This window comes from Pelodiscus sinensis, chromosome 5 (genome assembly GCF_049634645.1).
Source record: "Pelodiscus sinensis isolate JC-2024 chromosome 5, ASM4963464v1, whole genome shotgun sequence".
Classification (NCBI taxonomy): domain Eukaryota; kingdom Metazoa; phylum Chordata; order Testudines; family Trionychidae; genus Pelodiscus; species Pelodiscus sinensis.
The window spans coordinates 40,837,237-40,856,058 of NC_134715.1; the positions used below are offsets into that span (position 1 = coordinate 40,837,237).

Here is an 18,822-nt window from a genome sequence, read left to right on the forward strand (position 1 = left end):
CATTTTAAAGATTCATTTTATGCAAACTGAATATACATGAGTAAGTAAATACATTTTTAATTCTAGAAACAGTATGTCACTTTTCATATATATTAGAGCTATATGGCTTTGCAGGACTATTGCTTCCTCAATAATAAAAACTGAAAATATTTTCAATAAATGTGTATTGCAAACACAAATCAAGATTAACATTTTAAAATCATGCAGACTTCTGATTTTGCCATTTTGAGATTTTAACATACTTGAGATTCCAGACTTCAGTTTGAACTCTAAACATTATTGCCAATGTTGTTTTAATTCTGATGTTTAAATAGCTGAATCCATATAATAATAGAAGATATTTCTGCTGATTTTAAAAAAGGGAACAAAATGTATATTAAGATGCTTTATGACAACAAAATATTTGTTAATAAACAGTTCAGCTGCTAGTTGAACTCACTTCACATGTTGAATAGATGTTCATAGTAATTGTGATGTTGCCATTAGAACTTGAAACAAGAACAGGTGAACTGATCTTAGGACTGTTACTTACAGGAAAGATACAGGTGGGAAAAATCACATACTCAGTTTTTAAAGAAAGGTCCAGATAAAATGCCAGCAACTCCTAGTGTTGTCTAAAAATAGGTCCAATATGCTACATCTTGACCTTTTTCAAAGAAATTATTATTCATGGTAGGTATGTAAAACTAGTTTTCAAGTGCTAATATCATGTACCTGCCCTGCTTGCTGCTTTTCATGCACCCAAGAAGTGTCAAAGTCTCCATTATACAGGACTTAAGCTCTCAGTTGACCTTTTTAAGAGGGGTTTCATACCCTCTTTTGAGCCTTTTAGGAAGAAATTAGACCTAAACTGGGATGATGTACCCCACATTCTTGCAAAAATGATTTTTTTAATAAGTGCTGACCTGATATAATGGGTGTCCACCAACAGCTAGTGTCAGAAGCACTTGGCAGCTTCCTCTTCATTGGAGTAAGAGACTGTATATAGGATAACAGTAGCATGCTAAATAAGTATTGTAGTAAGACTTTGACACTAAGACTGGAAACTAGTTTCATGGTCCTACTATGACTATATATGTAAGTAAAAATAAAGCAATGAAATTTTTTTCAGATTGGATGTAGACTTGTGATGATGCAATATCTGAAGTTCTGACTGTTCCATAGAGAATCTTTTCCTCTCCTACCTATGTTGGTGTGGTGGTCTTAAAATGTCTTTTCTATTCCTTGCCTACAGTTTATTTTCAATTAAATGTGTGTAAAGCATTGTGGTCTTAATGTAATTTTGTCAAAGGGCACATTCAAAAGAACCACTTTTGACTTTTTTTTTTAAATGTTAAAAGTTTATACCCCTTTCTGAAATAAGGATAGCACTGCATCAAAACATGTCACTGTCATTGTTACACATGAGGATTTTGTCCTCTTAATTTAAACATTAAGACTGCTCGGTGATTTATAATAAAATGCTGATCTGGAGTGGTTGACTCAGGTCAGAACATCTTGAGCCAAGGGTAGATATTCAGATAAATTATTTATCTTTCTAGGATAAAATGCAAGTTGACCAAGAGGAAGGCAATCACAAAAACCAGGCAGAACAGCCAACCCAAGCAGATGAGGAAAGCGAACAACACGGAGGAGCTGAAACAAAGGTTTGTATCAAGTATTGATAAAGGAAACTTGTGAGTTTGCCCATACATTTTTTTCCTGTTTTCATGTGTCCATTCTTAGCTTGGTATTCTCCTAATAAATATATAAATCTATTTACACATCCCAATGTACACCTCATCAAATTTAAGTACAAGGGATTAATTCCAGGATTATCAAAACTATAATTAGTAGTACTGCCATAGTACATTTGAAGTGAGTTTGTGATATAGGTATGAGTTTAAGACTTCAGAGAATGTTTCCCTAAAGCATTAAAGAAATAATGGGATTTATAGTGGTGCTATGACACAGGGATATGGGATTTTCTGAGACAATGGAAATGCAAGCACCAGAGATTTTGCTGCAACTAATTTAAAGAGCTCTTGTTCTGATTTTCTTTTCAGGCTGTGTTTAATGTAGTGATTTCACATCTTATTTTCATATTAAATATAAGGCGTTGATACTGTTTCAAAAGTAATAATTTCTCATTTTAAATTCTGAAATGTAGATTTCAGAAAAGGAGTAAATACTGAAGATGCACATAGTATGCAGTTAAGATAGTGTCCCTGGAGTAGTACAGCATCATCAACTTGTTTTAGTTTTTTCTTGCCTGTTCCATTTACATGTTTGGTATTCTCCCTTTTTAATCATATAGCCTTTGGCTACAAGAGAAATGTTACACACACACAGTTGAATAATTCTCAGAATGTAATAAAATATTTTCCATAGACTGCTTCAGGAGACAAGCCAGATCATGTGGCCCAGCCTGTCAAAGCTAAAGCGAAGATCAAAAGTATTGAACTACCTATCCAAGCTAGCCTATATAGACAGTTGGGGCAGGACTTTATTAATAGCTACATAGAAAATGAGGTAAGTGCATAAGTTTCATAAAGAAAGCAAAAAAATTTCCTTGTACAAGAAATAGCTGCTAGCATATGCTTGCTTGTTCCAGAGATAAATCATTTAGAACTAGCAAATATACTTCAAATTTCTGTAATATCACTATTACTGGTCATATCAGGGTTTTTTCTTAAACTGAAAATTTTTACTCATAATCTACAAAAGTTAATGTAGTTCAGGCTAAACTACCATCACCACTAACTGTAGTTTAAGTCTCTTTGCTTGGAGATTGCTGTGACTCTTAAGAACTTCCATAAAAAAGTAATATGTAGTACATTAGATACACCTGGCTGAGAAGAGCCAGCTCTTCTTGTGGCAAAGGTGGAAATGACCAGCATGCAGCTTTTTTTCAGTCTGTTTTAACAGATTCCATCTCCAGCTATCCTATTTGTCTAGGAATTGGAGGAAAAAGCAGTCTGTAAATGGAATATATTGAGATCTCTAGAAATAAAGCTTGCCAATGGGTATCACCCAAGAAAGCTCATGATTCTATATATTTGTTAGTCTAAGGGCATACCTACACTAGGACATTTTGAAATAGCTATTTGAAATATCTTAACTCTTGAAGTAACTCTTTTGAAATAGCATATCCATACTACAGGGAAGCCTTGAAATTAATCTGAGGCAGGCTCCTTTAATGCGGACACACTACCTCAAAGTAATTACTCCCCAGTGCTTCCTGGGGCTCTAAGTTGAATGACTCTAAGGAGTAGTTAGTTCGAAATAGCAGCAGTGGAGTATCCACGCTACTGCTGTTTTGAAATAACCAGCCCCCTTATTTCAAAATAACTCCTTAGTGTACACTAATCGACTAGTCGCTTCCTCTCCTTGTTGACTCTACCAGAAAGAGGCAGCAGAGGTGGGGGGAGGGGACTGGCTTGCAAACTGGTTCCCCCAAGCTCTGTGGGAGGGGGCAGGAGTACAGCAGTGGTATTTCACCTTTGAAATGTACAAGAGTCCCTGGTGGGGTTCTTCTACATTTCAAAGAAGAAATGCTGCATGGAGCCTGGGGCCAGCGGGGGAACTCTAGTTCCCCCGCTGACCCCAGGCTCCATGTGGTTTTTCAGTCTGTGAAATGCACAAGACCCCCAGTAGGGACTCTTGTACACTTCAAAGGTGGAACGCCACATTGCACTTCCACCTTTTGAACTGTAGCAACAACCAGGTGGGCTCTTGCTACATTTCAAAGCAGAAGTGTCCTTATCAACTATTCAATTAGTTGATTATTGTAACTTTTTAACATCCCTAGTGTAGACCAGGGCTAAGGTGCCACAGCACTAATTGTTAAGCATGTTAGGAATCATGCCTTCAAAGGCTAAAGAATTCCTTATGACTTGCAAACCATTGCCCAGCCTCTTGTCTTCAGTGTTCTCCAGCCCCATGCCAGTATCCTTCATCTGAAGGAATGCTATTTGGTCCCATCAATCTGTAGCGATCATAGTTGGATCCTGAGAATTCCTTTTTTATGATCTGTTAATAGTGCAAACTCTTGCCCTCCAATAAAGATACAAGTTCCTTTAGGGTGTTCAGTTGGAATAGAAAATACAATCAAGAGGTTGGGAAGCTTGTAAGTGGAGGAAGAAGAGAGAGAGTACTAAAATGTTAGTTTGCAGAAATAAAAAATGGTATTGATCTCCCTGCTCCTGTGTTGGAAGGGGCTATAATCAGATTTCACAGCTGGAACTTGGTCACACACAAAAACGAGCAGTCTATTTATATATAGAGAACTCTGCATTATAATTCAAACCAAAATGCTCCAAAAATCATAGTTGCTTAAACCAGAGCTACCTCAAATTGTCAAAGGCCCCCCATGTTTATAGGAAATGTATTACTATAGTTCAGGTCATTCCCAGTTTGGATTATTATTAACAAGCATATCTGCTGTCTCAAATTGTCAGTCTAGTAATTGCTCCCTATTGGTGATCAAACAGCAAGGCAGTATAAAACCTGTTGCATATCAGATTTTTTTCTTGTGCTTCTACTCTCACTAAGCCTCTGAATAGTACTCACATTGACACAGAAGGCACACTAGCTGAAACCTAAAATAATCTGCACAGCTAGGAATAGCTTGATACAGAAATAACACTTTGAATTTTAATGTCACTGTTGATGTTTCTGTGCATTACATTTGAACTGATTGAGCTTTTTTCTCCCCATAGGGGAAGATGATGATGCAAGACAAGTTAGAGAAAGAAAGAAATGATTCTAAGAATGCTGTTGAAGAATATGTGTATGACTTCAGAGACAAGCTATGTGGTGTTTTTGAAAAATTCGTCACTGAGGAAGTAAGAGAGCCAGATACAATTTTAACACATTTAACATTGAACTAATATTGAGTATGGGTGGGTAAGACTTTCATATAAGTACTGATCTTCTTTTTGGGCTTTGGGATAATTCCTTGGGGCAGTGAATTAGCCTTCAAACATAGGTAGTATTGCTATCTGATGCTGTTCAAGTTTTGCTCCATTTTAACAAAACTCTACCGGTTCTAGTTTTGTATGAGTAAAGTCTAGATGTCAGGTATGGGGGTATATCATTCCTGGTATCTAGCACAGTAAGGTTTCAAGTGTCATTTGTCTCCATAAAAATCCAGGAAAGAATGACCAATCAGTATTCAGTCCCAAATGAAGTGAGTAGGTGTCAGGAATAAAATAAGTGGCACAAATAAAGCTTTCTATTCTTGATTTCTACTTAGTCTTGAAAGGTGTATTTCATTTTGGAAAGAAGTTATTGGTTGGTATGTCTTGCAGGCCCAAATGAGAAGTGCAAGACAGAACGTCACTTTAGCTCTTCTGTGTCTTACCATGCATTAGAAGGCACCATATTAAGTGTTCTTTGATTGTCCTTTCTGTGGTGTCCCTGTGTCCCAGGATAGAAATTGGCTACAGCAGATGGCCACGTTGGCTTACAGTGACACTAAACTTACTGTAAATATTGGTACCAAAGTCTGTTCTAGTGATGTTATGGAAGCATAATTGATTAATGCTGTATTGGACAAGTATATGTGGTACAGAAGCCTTTGAAGAGTAAATTAAGGGAGAATGAGGCCTTAGTTTTTTACTAAAGTCTAAGAATATCTTCAGCGTTTGATGGAAATATCCAACCAAATATTGCCAATATCTGCTTTTATGCATAAGCAAGGGTGGTTATAATTGCTAAAGCCATGCTGCACAATTACACTTTAAACTGACAGGAATTATATCATTTACTGAAGTATTGCTATTTAAACTCTTGCCAGTGCCCCATAACCTTGCATACAAACATACTACAAAGTCAGAAACTTAAGATACTTTGTGAATATAATTCACCACTAGAAAAATCCGAAATTTCACTATCAGTATTCAAAGGGGAATATGCAAAAGATCATTTATGTAAATTACAAACCTGATTAGTACCCTAACTGTATCACTATGTATAACTTAGGCTTGAAATCCTTGCTGGTTAGTCTTTAACTTCTTGCATTTGGTTTTCCTCCTAATTAGGAACTGGCATATGAGTCCAGAATTCCCTTCCATTTTCTGTAGATATGGATAGGTTAGGACATTTCTGTATTTGTCCTGCTACCATCGAAATTGTTACCTTCAAAAAGAGAGCTAAATTTGATGACCTTGTTCACTATAAAAACTTGCTTTTTAGGAGTCAAGTAAACTGACCTTAATGTTGGAAGATACAGAAAACTGGCTTTATGAAGATGGTGAGGACCAACCAAAACAAGTATATATGGATAAACTTCAGGAATTAAGAGTAAGATTGTTTTGCTTTTATAGAACACAAATTTAAGAAACATCACCATCAGTGATTATATATAGTGACCTCTATGTATGAGCATGTGTTTATCCATTTAAGAATGTTCACGAACACTGGTATTAATGAATGATTCAGGATTAATGAAAGTTTTTAAATTAGATACCCACATTTGCATCTGAAAATATTTGTATGTTGGTCTGTGCAATTATTAGGATACTATAAGTTAGTGCATCACATTTGTGGCTAATATTGTGGGCGAAGTTTGTAGATTGCTTAACACTTTGATTTTTCTTAGGTGTTTGGCGTGTGGTTTTTTTTGGGGGGGGGCACCTGTTGAATAACACCAGTGGGTGCAATTCGACCACCTGGCATGAGGCCAGTGGTGAGGAACCTTTTTTGGGTCGAGGGCCACAGATCCACAGGTAACTCAGTTGAGGACCATACACAAGTTGAAAAGCAGATAAACAGTCCCTACTGGCCTCCAACTGAGGAGGGGAAAGAAAAAACCCTCACACATGCCCCTCAACTGAGAAGCTGAAAAAAAACACATATTCTCCTCAAGCTCCAGAACCATGAGGGGAGGCACCAAGGCTCATGGCTTACCCTTAGGGCTAGGTTAACTCTTCACTGGGCCTAGTAGATTTTGTGGGGCTCCTCTAGGCTCTTGGATGGATCCAAAATGAGGGATTCAGTGTAGGGAGGGCTGCCAGTAAGTGGGCTTTGGGGTGGTAGATAGGGTGAAGGAGTGGCTGGGCGGGAGGAGAATACTGGAGTGGGGTGAGTATGGGAGAGGATAGGGGATTAAGGGGCCTATCTATCTGGCATAGTTGCTGGGGGACAGGTGTTTTCCCATGCATCTCTGTGGAACTGCCAATGGGAGTGGTGGGGAGGGGGTGCTTGCAGGGAGCACTTCCCTACAGCATGTAGAGCTGCTTCCTTCCCGCTTGCTGGAACAGCAGCGCTGATTTGCCCTACTATAAGGGGGTGGGAGCGAGCTAGGGTTGCCAGATGATTTCAGAAAAAATACCCAACAACAAAAAAGAAATGCCAGGAAAAAGTTTGAGCCAAAAAAAAAGGACCCCGAGAGTTTTTAATAATACAAAACAAAAAATAACCCCTACCTCAAATCACCAGCATGGCCCCTTTAAAAACTGTGTGGTGAGGCATTTTGGCCCTAACAGGCTGCCGGTGGCCACCCACCTCCTTGCGCTGGGCCGGACAGCTTGCCTGCAGAACCCGTTAAGTACTAGGGTTGCCAGGCTGCCTCCGTATTGAGCCAGACAGCCCAGGATTATCACCAACTGGCTGGGGAAAAAAAATTCAGTAAGTACCAGACATTTTAGATGTCCAGTATTTTCTGATTTTTTTTAACTGAACAGGAGGTGAAAATAACAGACTTGTCCAGTTTAATACCGGACATCTGGCAACCCTAGGGCGAACCCGGAGCCTTGTGGGCTGGATCAAGACAAGCTATGGGCCAAATAAGGACATACAGTACAATGTCCTTTCTGCTGACAGTGGCCAATACCAGATGCCCCAGAGGGAGTTAAAATACCCCATGCGCCATAGGCTCACCATCCCAGTACTAGACTTTCTGCAGCTCTTGTTTTCAGAAACTGTAGTGTAAATGTTGAATTCAGCTAAGTCTTGTTAAAAACATTTTTTGTTAAAAACATTTTCTGTGAGATGAGATGTCAGTCTTCAGGTTTTTATATTCCATTGTGCTCATAGCTAAGATCTGCTTGGTTTCTGACAGTAGAGTGGGGGCCTAATATCAAGGACATTTCATAATTAAAATCTTGGATACTTAACTCTTAACTTCAAATTGAAAAATGCTTCATTTTTAGGTTAGATAGACATCTGTCAGGGATGGTGTAGACGGAGCTTGATCCTGCCTTGAGGGCGGGGGGCTGGACTCGATGACCTCTCGAGGTCCCTTCCAGTCCTATTATTCTATGATTCTATGATTCATTCTCAAATAGTGCGGTGAAACTGATTTAATACTGTTATCTGGCTAGTCCCCCTTTGAGCAGCTGGTGACTATGAAAAAATGGCTGCTGCAGAACTTTTGCTGATTTGAAATAAGCCAACTGGGGGAGCTATATAGATGAGATTCAGATCGATTGTCCTACAAGACTGAATAATTAAGCACATTCTGGCAAATGGGAGAGATCTTTAGGAGAGAAAATGTGGATTCTGGTGGTTGCCCATTTCCTGTGGTTATTTGGCTGAATGCCTACTGAATGATTGCAATTGAGTTGTGAGCTGTCCAAAAGGACATTAACTTGAAATCTAATATACAGGCAGTCCCCGACTTATGCGGATCCGACTTATGTCGGATCCGCACTTACGAACGGGGCGAGAAAAGCTTCTCCCGGTCTCCCTGGTCTGCTGGGGGGTCCAGCAAAGCCGCTGGACCCCGCCCCCCCCCCCCCCCCCCCCCAGCAGACCAGGGACACCCGAGCAAAGCCGCAGCCTGGGCGGCTTTGCTCGTTTACCCGGGAGCAAAGCCGCCCAGGCAGCGGGACCCCCGCCACCTGGGCGGCTTTGCTCCTGTCCCCCTGGTCTGCTGGGGGGGTCCAGCGGCTTTGCTGGACCTCCCCCAGCAGACCAGGGGGACAGGAGCAAACCCACAGGGGCGGCGGGGTCCCTCCGCCTGTGCAGCTTTGCTTGGGTCTCCCTGGTGTGCTGGGGGGGACTCCCCCCAGCACCGCAGGGAGACAGGAGCAAAGCCGCACGGGCAGCGGGGTCCCTCCGCCTGTGTGGCTTTGCTCGGGTCTCCCTGGTCTGCTGGGGGGGAGGGGGCGCAGCTAGTGTGCCCCCCCCCCAGCAGACTAGGCTTTTGTTGCGGGACGCCTCGGGTAGAGCAGCTGGGGTGCTGCCGGGTTGGTCCTGTGGGAACCTACCGGGCAGCACCCCAGCTGTTCTGTCCCAGGTTCCAGATTCAGCAGCTGTTGAAACTGATCAGGCTGATTCCAGGAAGCTGGGGACAGAGCAACTCTGCCTCTGGCTTCCTGTAGTCAGCCCCTGGTCAGTTTCAGTGGCAGCAGCTGAATCTGGAGCCAGTTCCGACTTACATACAAATTCAACTTAAGAACAAACCTATAGTCCCTATCTTGTACGTAACCCGGGGACTGCCTGTACTTCAAAAATATTGTAAAAGTAATTCTATATATTACCCTAGACAATTTTTGTGGCAGTCAAATCTTGTTCACTTATTTCTTTCTTGTTTCTCTTCACTATTATATAGTGGTCTCCCAATATTCTAACTGCAGAATGTCTTGCTAGAGCAGGCCTAGGCAAAATATTCTCTGCGGGCTGAATCTGGCCCGCAGATGCAATGGGGAGCCTCTGGCAGACTCCCTGCCTGCCATCCCCCATGCCCCACGCTGTAGAGGAAAATGGATGTTGTGGGGCTCTTGTTTGAACAGATGTGAGCCCGGGGAGGGAGGAGAGGCTTTGTGTGGTGCTCCCTCCCCACCCCAGCACCATTTCCATTGGCCGGTTTCTGGCCAAAGGGATCTGCCTGTTAACAGACAGCTTGCAAAGCACCCTCCCCCACCTCCCCTCAGGCTCCTAGCTGTTGAAAAACCACATGGCCCCTGCAACCAATGTAAGGGCAGGCAAGGAGTCTGCTGGCTGGGAGTCAATCATTTAGGTCTCCCAGCCAGAGTGTGTATCCCAACCCTTTGACCCTTACCCCACATAACCCAAACCTTCTGCCCCCCTGATCCTGAACCCTAATCCCTTGCCCCATGTCACAACCCAAACTTTCTACCTCCCCTCTTGCATCCATATTCCTCCGCATTCTTCCCCTCCCCCAGATCCTGCATCCCTAGTCTCCTTCTTCAGGTCACAACGCAGATCCCTGCACCTTACTACTCTCCCAACCCAGGTCACAACTATCTCCTTCACCCAAACTCCCTTCCAGCCCCTACATCCTCTCCTGCACCCCGCTCTTTTCTGCACCAACCTCTATCCCAGGCCCCTCACCATCTCTATTAATATGGAAGAGTGTAGTCCTTGACTACTTTAGAAATTCTTGGTATGGCCCCCGCAAAAATTGCCTGCCCCATGCTAGAGTTTACTTCCTGTAGGATATTCACGCAACTCAGAACATGCTACATTGACCTTAACACTAATGTTCATTCACTGAGTTAGCTAAACATATAAATGTTAGTGGGAGAGTTCAGTTTTGGAGGTAATTATACAGTGTGCCATGCTCTGTTTTATACTTACAGAAATATGGTCAGCCTATTCAGGAAAGATACATGGAACATGAAGAAAGACCAAAAGCTTTAAATGACCTGGGAAAGAAGGTCCAGCTTCTAATGAAAGCAGTAGAAGCATTCAAAAATAAGGTACATATTTATACAGTTGGAGTATGGGGATTATCTAGGTTAGTAAACAAAGTTTGAAAAACTAAGGGCTTTTCTGTAGCTAATGGTACAGTAGCTATGTCAACAGGTAAAGCCTTCGCATCAACATATTGTCTACAGTGCAGTTAGGAGGTATAACTGCAACACTCTGGGTTATGAATTTTCCATATTCCTGAGGGACAGTAACACTGATGTACAGTAGAGTCCAGATTATCCCACCTTCGGTAAGCCAACATTCCGCTTTATTCGACATACCGGATAAACCCTGGGGTTCCGCGGACCATTGTCAGGGGGTTCCGTGAGAAATCCCCAGCCAGCCTAGTGCAGCGCAAGTATGCGGCCCCCAAGGCCAGCCACCCTGTGCTGCCATGCCGCATGCAGCCTTCCTGGCTGAAGAGGCTCCAGCAGTAGACCCTAGCAAAACTAAAACCCCACGCTGCTGCCGCCCATCTATCATGTGACCAGGCCCATTTCTCCTGCCCCAGCTGCTGACACCCGTTGAATTGCAGCACATGGCGGGCGATTGAGAGTCCAGTCCATGGGTTGGAGTCTCCTGCCAGCGTCACTTGGTCCCCATCCTTGCCTGGCCCCTTCCCTTCCTGCAGCCCCCAGGTGCAGGCTGGGAGAATGGCCCCACTCGCTGCCCTGTCACTCGGGGTGCTGTTGATGCTGCTCTTGCTGCTGCTGCCCTTCTCGGCAGCCTCCAAGTGGAACATCCCCAAAGTGCTGCTGCCCTTCGCCCGGAGCACCCGAATCAGCTACTGTACAGGTAATGTTCTGTACTCCATGTTATCTGACATTTTCGTTTATCCGACCACCTGTCGGTCCCGTTTAGGTTGGATAATCGAGACTCTACTGTAAGTTGCTAGCATAGACCAAGTCAAAGTCTAGGAATAATGTTTTTCAAAAGCACTTAAGTGCTTTTGGAAAGATTATCCTAGAGCTTGAGGAAAGGGGTGCTTTGTATCAGTCAAATGAAAAAATTGAAGATTTCCATTTTGTACTTTAAGTATCTTTTAAACTAAATGAGTAATTCATTTGGCAGTTATTTTTTAGTCACTCTTAAGTTGGTGGAGATTGCCATACGTTAAAATAAACTTAAGAAAATTGATATATTGTGAAGCATATTGGGCTCTAAGTTAATCTGAACAACATCAAGGAATATAATTATAAATTTAGTGAAATCCCAAATTTACATTTCTATAGAGTGCTTTCTATAAGAGTATCTTGAAGCATTTAAATATGAACAAAGACGAAATCTCCCTATATAATTTTTTTATCTCGAAAGCTATTTTTCCTTCTAAACTTCAGTTTATGCATGGATTTATCACAGAAACTGTTGCAGTGCAATCTTAGATACTGTACACTTCTTTTACCAGTGTGTGCCCCATAAATTCATTGTGGTGATTTGTTTCAAAACATTTCTCCTCTTAGGATGAAAAATATGATCATCTAGATCCTGCTGAGATGGAAAAAGTTGAAAAGTTTATCAGTGAAGCCATGAATTGGTTGAATACCAAAATGAATGCCCAGAATAAACTAAGTCTGACTCAGGATCCAGTTGTGAAGGTGGCAGAAATACTAGCAAAATCCAAGGTAAAGAAGCATTATTGTACCTATGATGTCCTTAGCATAGGGAAGAAATCTATAAATAGTTAAATTGCATTAAACTCAAGAGCAAAATAGGGTACAGATGGAGGGGCGGGGGTGTACCTATACTCTAGCTTAATAAGCTTTCTCCCTGTCTTAACCTAGAAATAGTAAGTCTGCGGGGGAGGGAGGGGGGTTCTCCAGTGATGTAAATGGGAGGGACGATCCCTTTCATTTAGTGATTTAATCGGTTCTATTCTGGAGTAATAGCGGATTAAATATTTCTCTGTGATCCTATTTGCCTTATACCTTAACTAACTGGTATTGTTTACTGCACCTAAGTTTTATAGAAAATTGACAACATTTTCAGATAACTAGAATTAGTCAGAGAACATATATTATGTAAGCTTTTCAAACTTCACATTAAATAAAATCAGCTTCTGAAACCTAGATTCCATGGAAATTTTGAAATAAATGCCTCTCTCAATTCTGTTGTCCCGGGTAAACTGGAACTCTTCAACTGTCTTCCTTAGTACAAGTGTTTTGAGTGTTTGTTTCATCACTAAATGAACATAATCCTTTTCTTCAATCCTAATATATTAGGAACTGGATAGTTTCTGTAACCCTGTTGTTAACATGCCTAAGCCAAGGATGGAGCCCCCAAGTGAAGCTCAGACAAAAGCTAATGGTGAACATAATGGACCAGTGAATGGACAAAGTGGTGCTGAAACAAAACCAGATCCTGCAAAGGACAATTCTCAGCAGACCAAACCATCTGGAGAAATGGAAGTGGACTAAGTTTCGCATTTCTTTCACTTAATTAAAACAGTGCAAGTAACTACAGGGTCCATTCTTCTTTTATGTCTAGCACCACTACGGATGTTCAGTTATTCTTAGCCAACTTTCTGTCCTTTTGTTCTTTGCAGTAGTTTTGAACGTGTTTTACATTGAGTTCCCTCCAATGTTCATTTCCATTGATGCTGCTTATGTGGAGCTTTAGCCGAATGTAGATTGTAAAAGTCAGTTTAAGCTTTCCCAATATATTTTATATCAAACATACAGAATTGATATATAAATGGCAACAATCTACCTTGTTTAAAGCTTTTATTGTGGATAAACCTCAATTCCTTTAATCAGAAAAGGACACTGTATTGCACTACTGATGCTGAAGTGTAGATTTAATTGCATCTTTATTTTGGAAAAATATTGGAATTGAAGTGGTGTTAATATGACCACTTGAAGCACTGACCTATTTTCTAGTTATTGTACTGTTACTTAAATATTAAAATAGAGGTTAGCTAGTATACTAGTCCATCTTGTTGATGAGAACTGTACGGTCTTTATATTTTTCATATAAAACATACAAGTTTAGAACAGAATTTTCTTAATTTGAGAATCATACCATGAATTAACATAATTATAAAACAATACTGGTAAATTGGCTTTGTCATTTGTTCAAAATAACTCTTGACCTGTTCATACATACTTAATGCACATGTGGTTATGGTAGACTGATACTAAAGTTACAGTAATATGCAAGGACTATCACTTTCAAGAGAGACATCTAATTTTTTTTGCACTTGTTACATTTTAAAACTAGATTTCCTGTCAGTTAACAGCTATACATGCTCTCTCAAACAGCACATCTTGTACACCTTACAGGAGAAATAGTAACACAAAAAATGGGTTCATAAACTGTCTTAATTCTGAGGTGTGGATTTAAGTCCTTTACTAAATATTTCAAATGAAAGCAAATGGATAATTTACACAAATTGGCCAACATTCATTATGATTAGGGATTTTAACACATTGAGGCAATGTGTGCCCAAATTATACATAGGAAAAAATCCTGCCAAATCCAAGCAGATGCAGAAGGGTTGAGAAACCAAGGTTTATTTCAAATATTTATTTGACTTAAACTGAGTTCAAGGAGTATACATTTAACATAATAGTAAAAGAACAGCCTTATCCCATAATTAAAAAGGGGAAGAATATATGGCATCACTATCAAAATACTCCTAATGGGGACGTAGAGCGAAGTGCACTCATGCATCTTGCTTTCAGATGTCTTGGAGAGTTAACCAGCTAGTGGAAAAACTCTAGTCTTACACTTCTACACTAAACCTAGGAAACTGTTTCATATGAAACCAGAATAATAAATTTTGAATCAACCTTTGGTAAACCCTTCCCTTAAAATTTCTTAATGTAAATTTTGACATGATTACAAAGTCACTGTTTTATGTGGTGGTGCACAGTGTTCACGCTCAGGGAAATGGTGATAAATGTAGCACTCTCTAGGGAAAAAAATGACAAAATCCCTACTATGAACAGACATGAGACCATAAAATGTTACCAGCTTGTGACCAAGCCCACCTCCAAATATATTAAACCACTTTGCCACCTACTCTCATTGTTCAAGATCACACATTCCAAAAGTAAGTAGTTTGGTGTATTTATTTTGTTTTACTAGAGCTTGTTACTGCTGTGGATTGACTAAGCAAAAATGTAAATGAATGTTAGGCTTTCAGCTCCTTTTTTAGTGCAAGTGCTTACATTCTATCACTAACAGACATAAGGTGGAGATTGTACCCCCAAACTGTCATGACTGCAGTTCTTTCACAGAAACTTCAGTATTTATAGGATTTGAGTTTATAGGGTCTTGACAATCTATTGAACAGAAAACAAAATACTATCTTCAACCTAAAAGCAAGATTGAGCAATTACATAAAGATATATTGCTAAATAATCCACAGCAGCAATATATACCTGTACATTTTTCTGCATTAAAAATCTTAATGGTGACCAAAAGCAGTCTAGGACCTTAAATCATGCTCAAAAATGTAAAATAAAACTCCTCATTTTACTGAAGGGGAATAGACCTCACCATTGTGTCTTGAAAACTGCATAAAATGAAAACCTTGACCACAAAATCTTTATCAGAAGATGAAACAGACTATTTAAATGTTAGCTGTCCTCATGAAATAAGGGATTAAACATGTTTTTCCACACTTGCTAATGTTAAGTGTTTTTTTTCGCATAGAGCTACAGTATTTCCTGTTCCTAAGTTAAATATATGACTACATAGTTCAGTCTTACATCTTATCCCATTAGTATCTGGCAGGTCTTACTTCAGCAATGCTGACTGATATTTCAAACTGCTGGTGAGTAAGTGTTCACAAAATATATATTCAGATATTACCCCAAAATAAGCTGAGAAGTAAATGTTCATTATAGAAAAATACCTGTTGTGGAGGCCTTAAGACCAAGTAGCAAAATAGATGCCATACAAAGTAAAAATATGTGTAGTTTCCAAATTGATAAACTATTAACTATTTTTAGACAAAGGATAAAAGAAAGAGGCATTTGTATATTAAGCATGGAAAGGATGTTATCCAAAAGCCTGTTAACACTGATACATCATCTAGATTTATACTATGAGTAGCAGTTGGGTAATCAGGAGTTTAAGGTGAAACTGTCTTGGGTTAAAACTTGTATTATGCAATTTTGAAACATTCAAAAATGTATTTTGGATATTAAGGTATCCTGGATCTGTATCCTAGTAGGCAGCTGTACTCCAGCAAAAATTCTGAAAGGTCATCTTTGTAATTCATCAAACTGCTTTGTAATAAGGCCATTATTTTCAGAATCCTTTATATTCTTATATACTGGAACACTTTCTAACCTTGACAAGAACAAAGCTTTCATCTCAAGGCAACATGACACACCATTAAAATGTGATTTTGGGGGGGGGGGGGGGGGGGGGGCGTTACACAATACTAGCTTCTGTACAGTACCAGTCATGCATTTAGACTGTTCTACTGTTCTAGTTGTGCAATGAAAGTAGGAGAAATCTAGAACTTAAATGCTGACACCCTAACCTTGATATTTTTATAGTAATAGTCCACACATCTGATCTGTTTTTAAAAGACCATTTAATATTTTTTCCCCCTGCAAGGGAAGATGCAGATACATCAGTGCCTTTAAAAATGGCAGACTTTCTAGATTCTGTGGGAGTCTGTTTCATGGGTGTGGAAGCAGATACATTTAAAAAAAAACATGAGCAGAGAATGGCTTTCAGGCATGATCTTGATTAAAGTTTGTCTAACTTAGTGCCATACAGTTGTTGAAAACAAAACTTCACATATACATACTGGATATTAGAACTACAGTATGAATATTGTGGAAGGCAGAATTTGTGGATCATCATTGGTTTGATCATTTGGTTTACTAGGGTTAACATTTGGTTTATTAAGGAGTTATGAAAATGGATAATTGTTGCATCTTACTGGATTTCTAAGGCTAGGCCTACACTAGGGGATAAATTTTAATTAAGATATGCAACTCCAGCTATGTTGTTTATGTAGCTGGAGTCTACTTACCTTGATTTGAACTTTGGCATTGTCCCCACAGTGGAGGGTCAAGGGGAGGAATGCTCCTGTCTACTTCACTTACTTCTTTCAAGGAGTAGGAATACTGGCATTGATGGGGGTGCCCTCGGTGTTCAATTTAGCAGGTTCTTACTAGACCCACTAAATCGAACACTAGAAGATCAACCTCTGGAGCATCAATCTGAGGGTAAGTATAGACATATCCTTAATCTCGAATTGCATCATTTTGAGACTGTCTAGCAAGAGGTTATTTTTAAGTGCTACTTTACAAACTGTCCATTGTTTCATTAAATAGGAATCGTATACTATAAACAAATAGACTGAAAAAACTAGAATTAGTCCAACTTCTGCTTAAACTGATTCTACTGCCCTCTTTCTTAGTCAAAAGATTAATAACAAACAATCTTGGTCATTTGACAAATAGGATTAAAGAGGCCTTCCTTTCTTCCTATGTTCATGAATTCTGTTATTTCATAGTTAAAGCGTCATGCATCTGTGCACACTTGAAATTTACAGCAGGAAACTTAAGTATCCTGTAACATAGTAAAGATGTGGAAACACTATACAACTCCTTTGAAACACCATGTCTGTCTGAAGGTTATAACCAGATCTACAAAGATGAAGCTGAGATGTATAATCAGTCGGACCTCAACAGCATGAGTGCCTGTTACAATTTACATATGCAGTGTGGGGTTGCTTGAAGGGAGAGTGCTAGTCTAGCTGTCAACCTGTGACTTTTAGCTGTTCTTTTCAAAGCAACATGGTTTTCCATAATCAAATTTACTATATGCTGTGAGGAAAGGAAGCTTATTTTCCACTAGCTTCTTCTCTCTCATACAGTAAAGCAAAGCCGGTATATAGGCTTCTTCTTGTGTGCTGATGTATGACACTTCCTATGTGTATCCTTTGATTTTTAAGATATCCCACTTTGCCTGGGTTTAGACTTTTTCCTTTCCATTTTCTATCTCGGACTCCTGTTTGTAATCCTATTTACTTTTTACCTCTCCCCCATTTGAGACTCAACATTTTCACTTGAATCCATTTGTAATATTTCCTGCTTGTGAAAGGCACTGAATAAACAATCCTTTAAACTGAAGTCCCCTTTTTGTTACAGGCAGTGACTAGCCTTGGTAAGTGCTATTGCAAATTTCCTTCCCCTGCTACTGCTTAATGTCCCTTAATTCAGAGAGAAATCTTGCTACTTGTACTATGAAAGATACTAAAAATACATTACACACTTTCTAAAGAACTAAGCATCAAAACAGTGGTTCCAAAACCCCTCCCCCACCTAAAACTGGTTACAAAATATTGGCATAGTAAATCCTGTTACAAAAGGAATGAAATTGACTATTCAAAACTTTTCTATTAAAGGTAATTTTTCAAATATTTTTTCACTCGTGACCTTAAAACAGCTGGAGTATAACTATAACCCTTATATGCTTTAGAAGAATAGAAAAGTAATATTTTTACAGTAATCTGATCAACAATGTCCAACAATTACATAGATGGGTAAAATAAGTAGCATCATTTGTTTAGTTGCATGTAATTATTAATCTGAATATTTTCTCTTGCTTTTGTTTTGGTGCTACAGTACTACTGACCCGAGGGAACCATTTAAAAAAAAAAACACCTCCCTGCTTTTTTATGGGGGTGGGAGGTCTCAAACATCTAGCAGTGCAATGTGATTTGAAGAACGCATTTTAAAATTGAAAATTAAGCTTTGAATTCAATGCAATGACTCACCCATATTAAAAGTGCTGAAAGTTGTAGTTAACTGGTTCATGATAAGGTAATGGTTATTGGATGTTGCATATTTGTCATTTTTAGTCTAAACGTATCTTTAGAGGGCAGGAGGGAATGCGTGAAACTTGAATAGACTCACAGCAGTGTTAAAGTGTGGAAAATGTTTACTATGTATGTAAATTACATCTTTATAATAGTGATAGATCATGTGCAAATTGACAAATACTTCAATTTATTTTTGAATGGCAACTCAAATTGAGGTTATGTATAATTTATAATAAATATATATAAACCTGCTACTTAAACCATAATCATGTCCAGTTGAGACTTGTCTTTTATAGTGAACCCTGCTGCAACTAACTCAAGCTCTGTTCAAGTTTTTTTCCTCCCTTGTATAATGGTAATAGCCATTCCCAGGACTGTTGAAGAATTCA

The 18,822-nt window shown here is 39.5% G+C and overlaps 1 protein-coding gene across 3 annotated transcripts in view; it reads left to right on the plus strand.

The window, feature by feature from the left end:
* HSPA4L (heat shock protein family A (Hsp70) member 4 like) overlaps window positions 1-13,695 on the plus strand; it is an 80,573-nt gene extending 66,878 nt beyond the window's left edge. For all 3 annotated transcript variants that reach the window (XM_075929873.1, XM_075929870.1, XM_075929871.1), the window contains 7 exons: window positions 1,542-1,646; window positions 2,371-2,511; window positions 4,701-4,826; window positions 6,178-6,285; window positions 10,530-10,649; window positions 12,102-12,263; window positions 12,861-13,695. In XM_075929873.1, coding sequence (XP_075785988.1) covers window positions 1,542-1,646; window positions 2,371-2,511; window positions 4,701-4,826; window positions 6,178-6,285; window positions 10,530-10,649; window positions 12,102-12,263; window positions 12,861-13,055 — 957 coding nt within the window. In that variant the 3' untranslated portion in view covers window positions 13,056-13,695. The remainder of the gene's footprint in view (window positions 1-1,541; window positions 1,647-2,370; window positions 2,512-4,700; window positions 4,827-6,177; window positions 6,286-10,529; window positions 10,650-12,101; window positions 12,264-12,860) is intronic.
* Window positions 13,696-18,822: the final 5,127 nt, after the last annotated feature.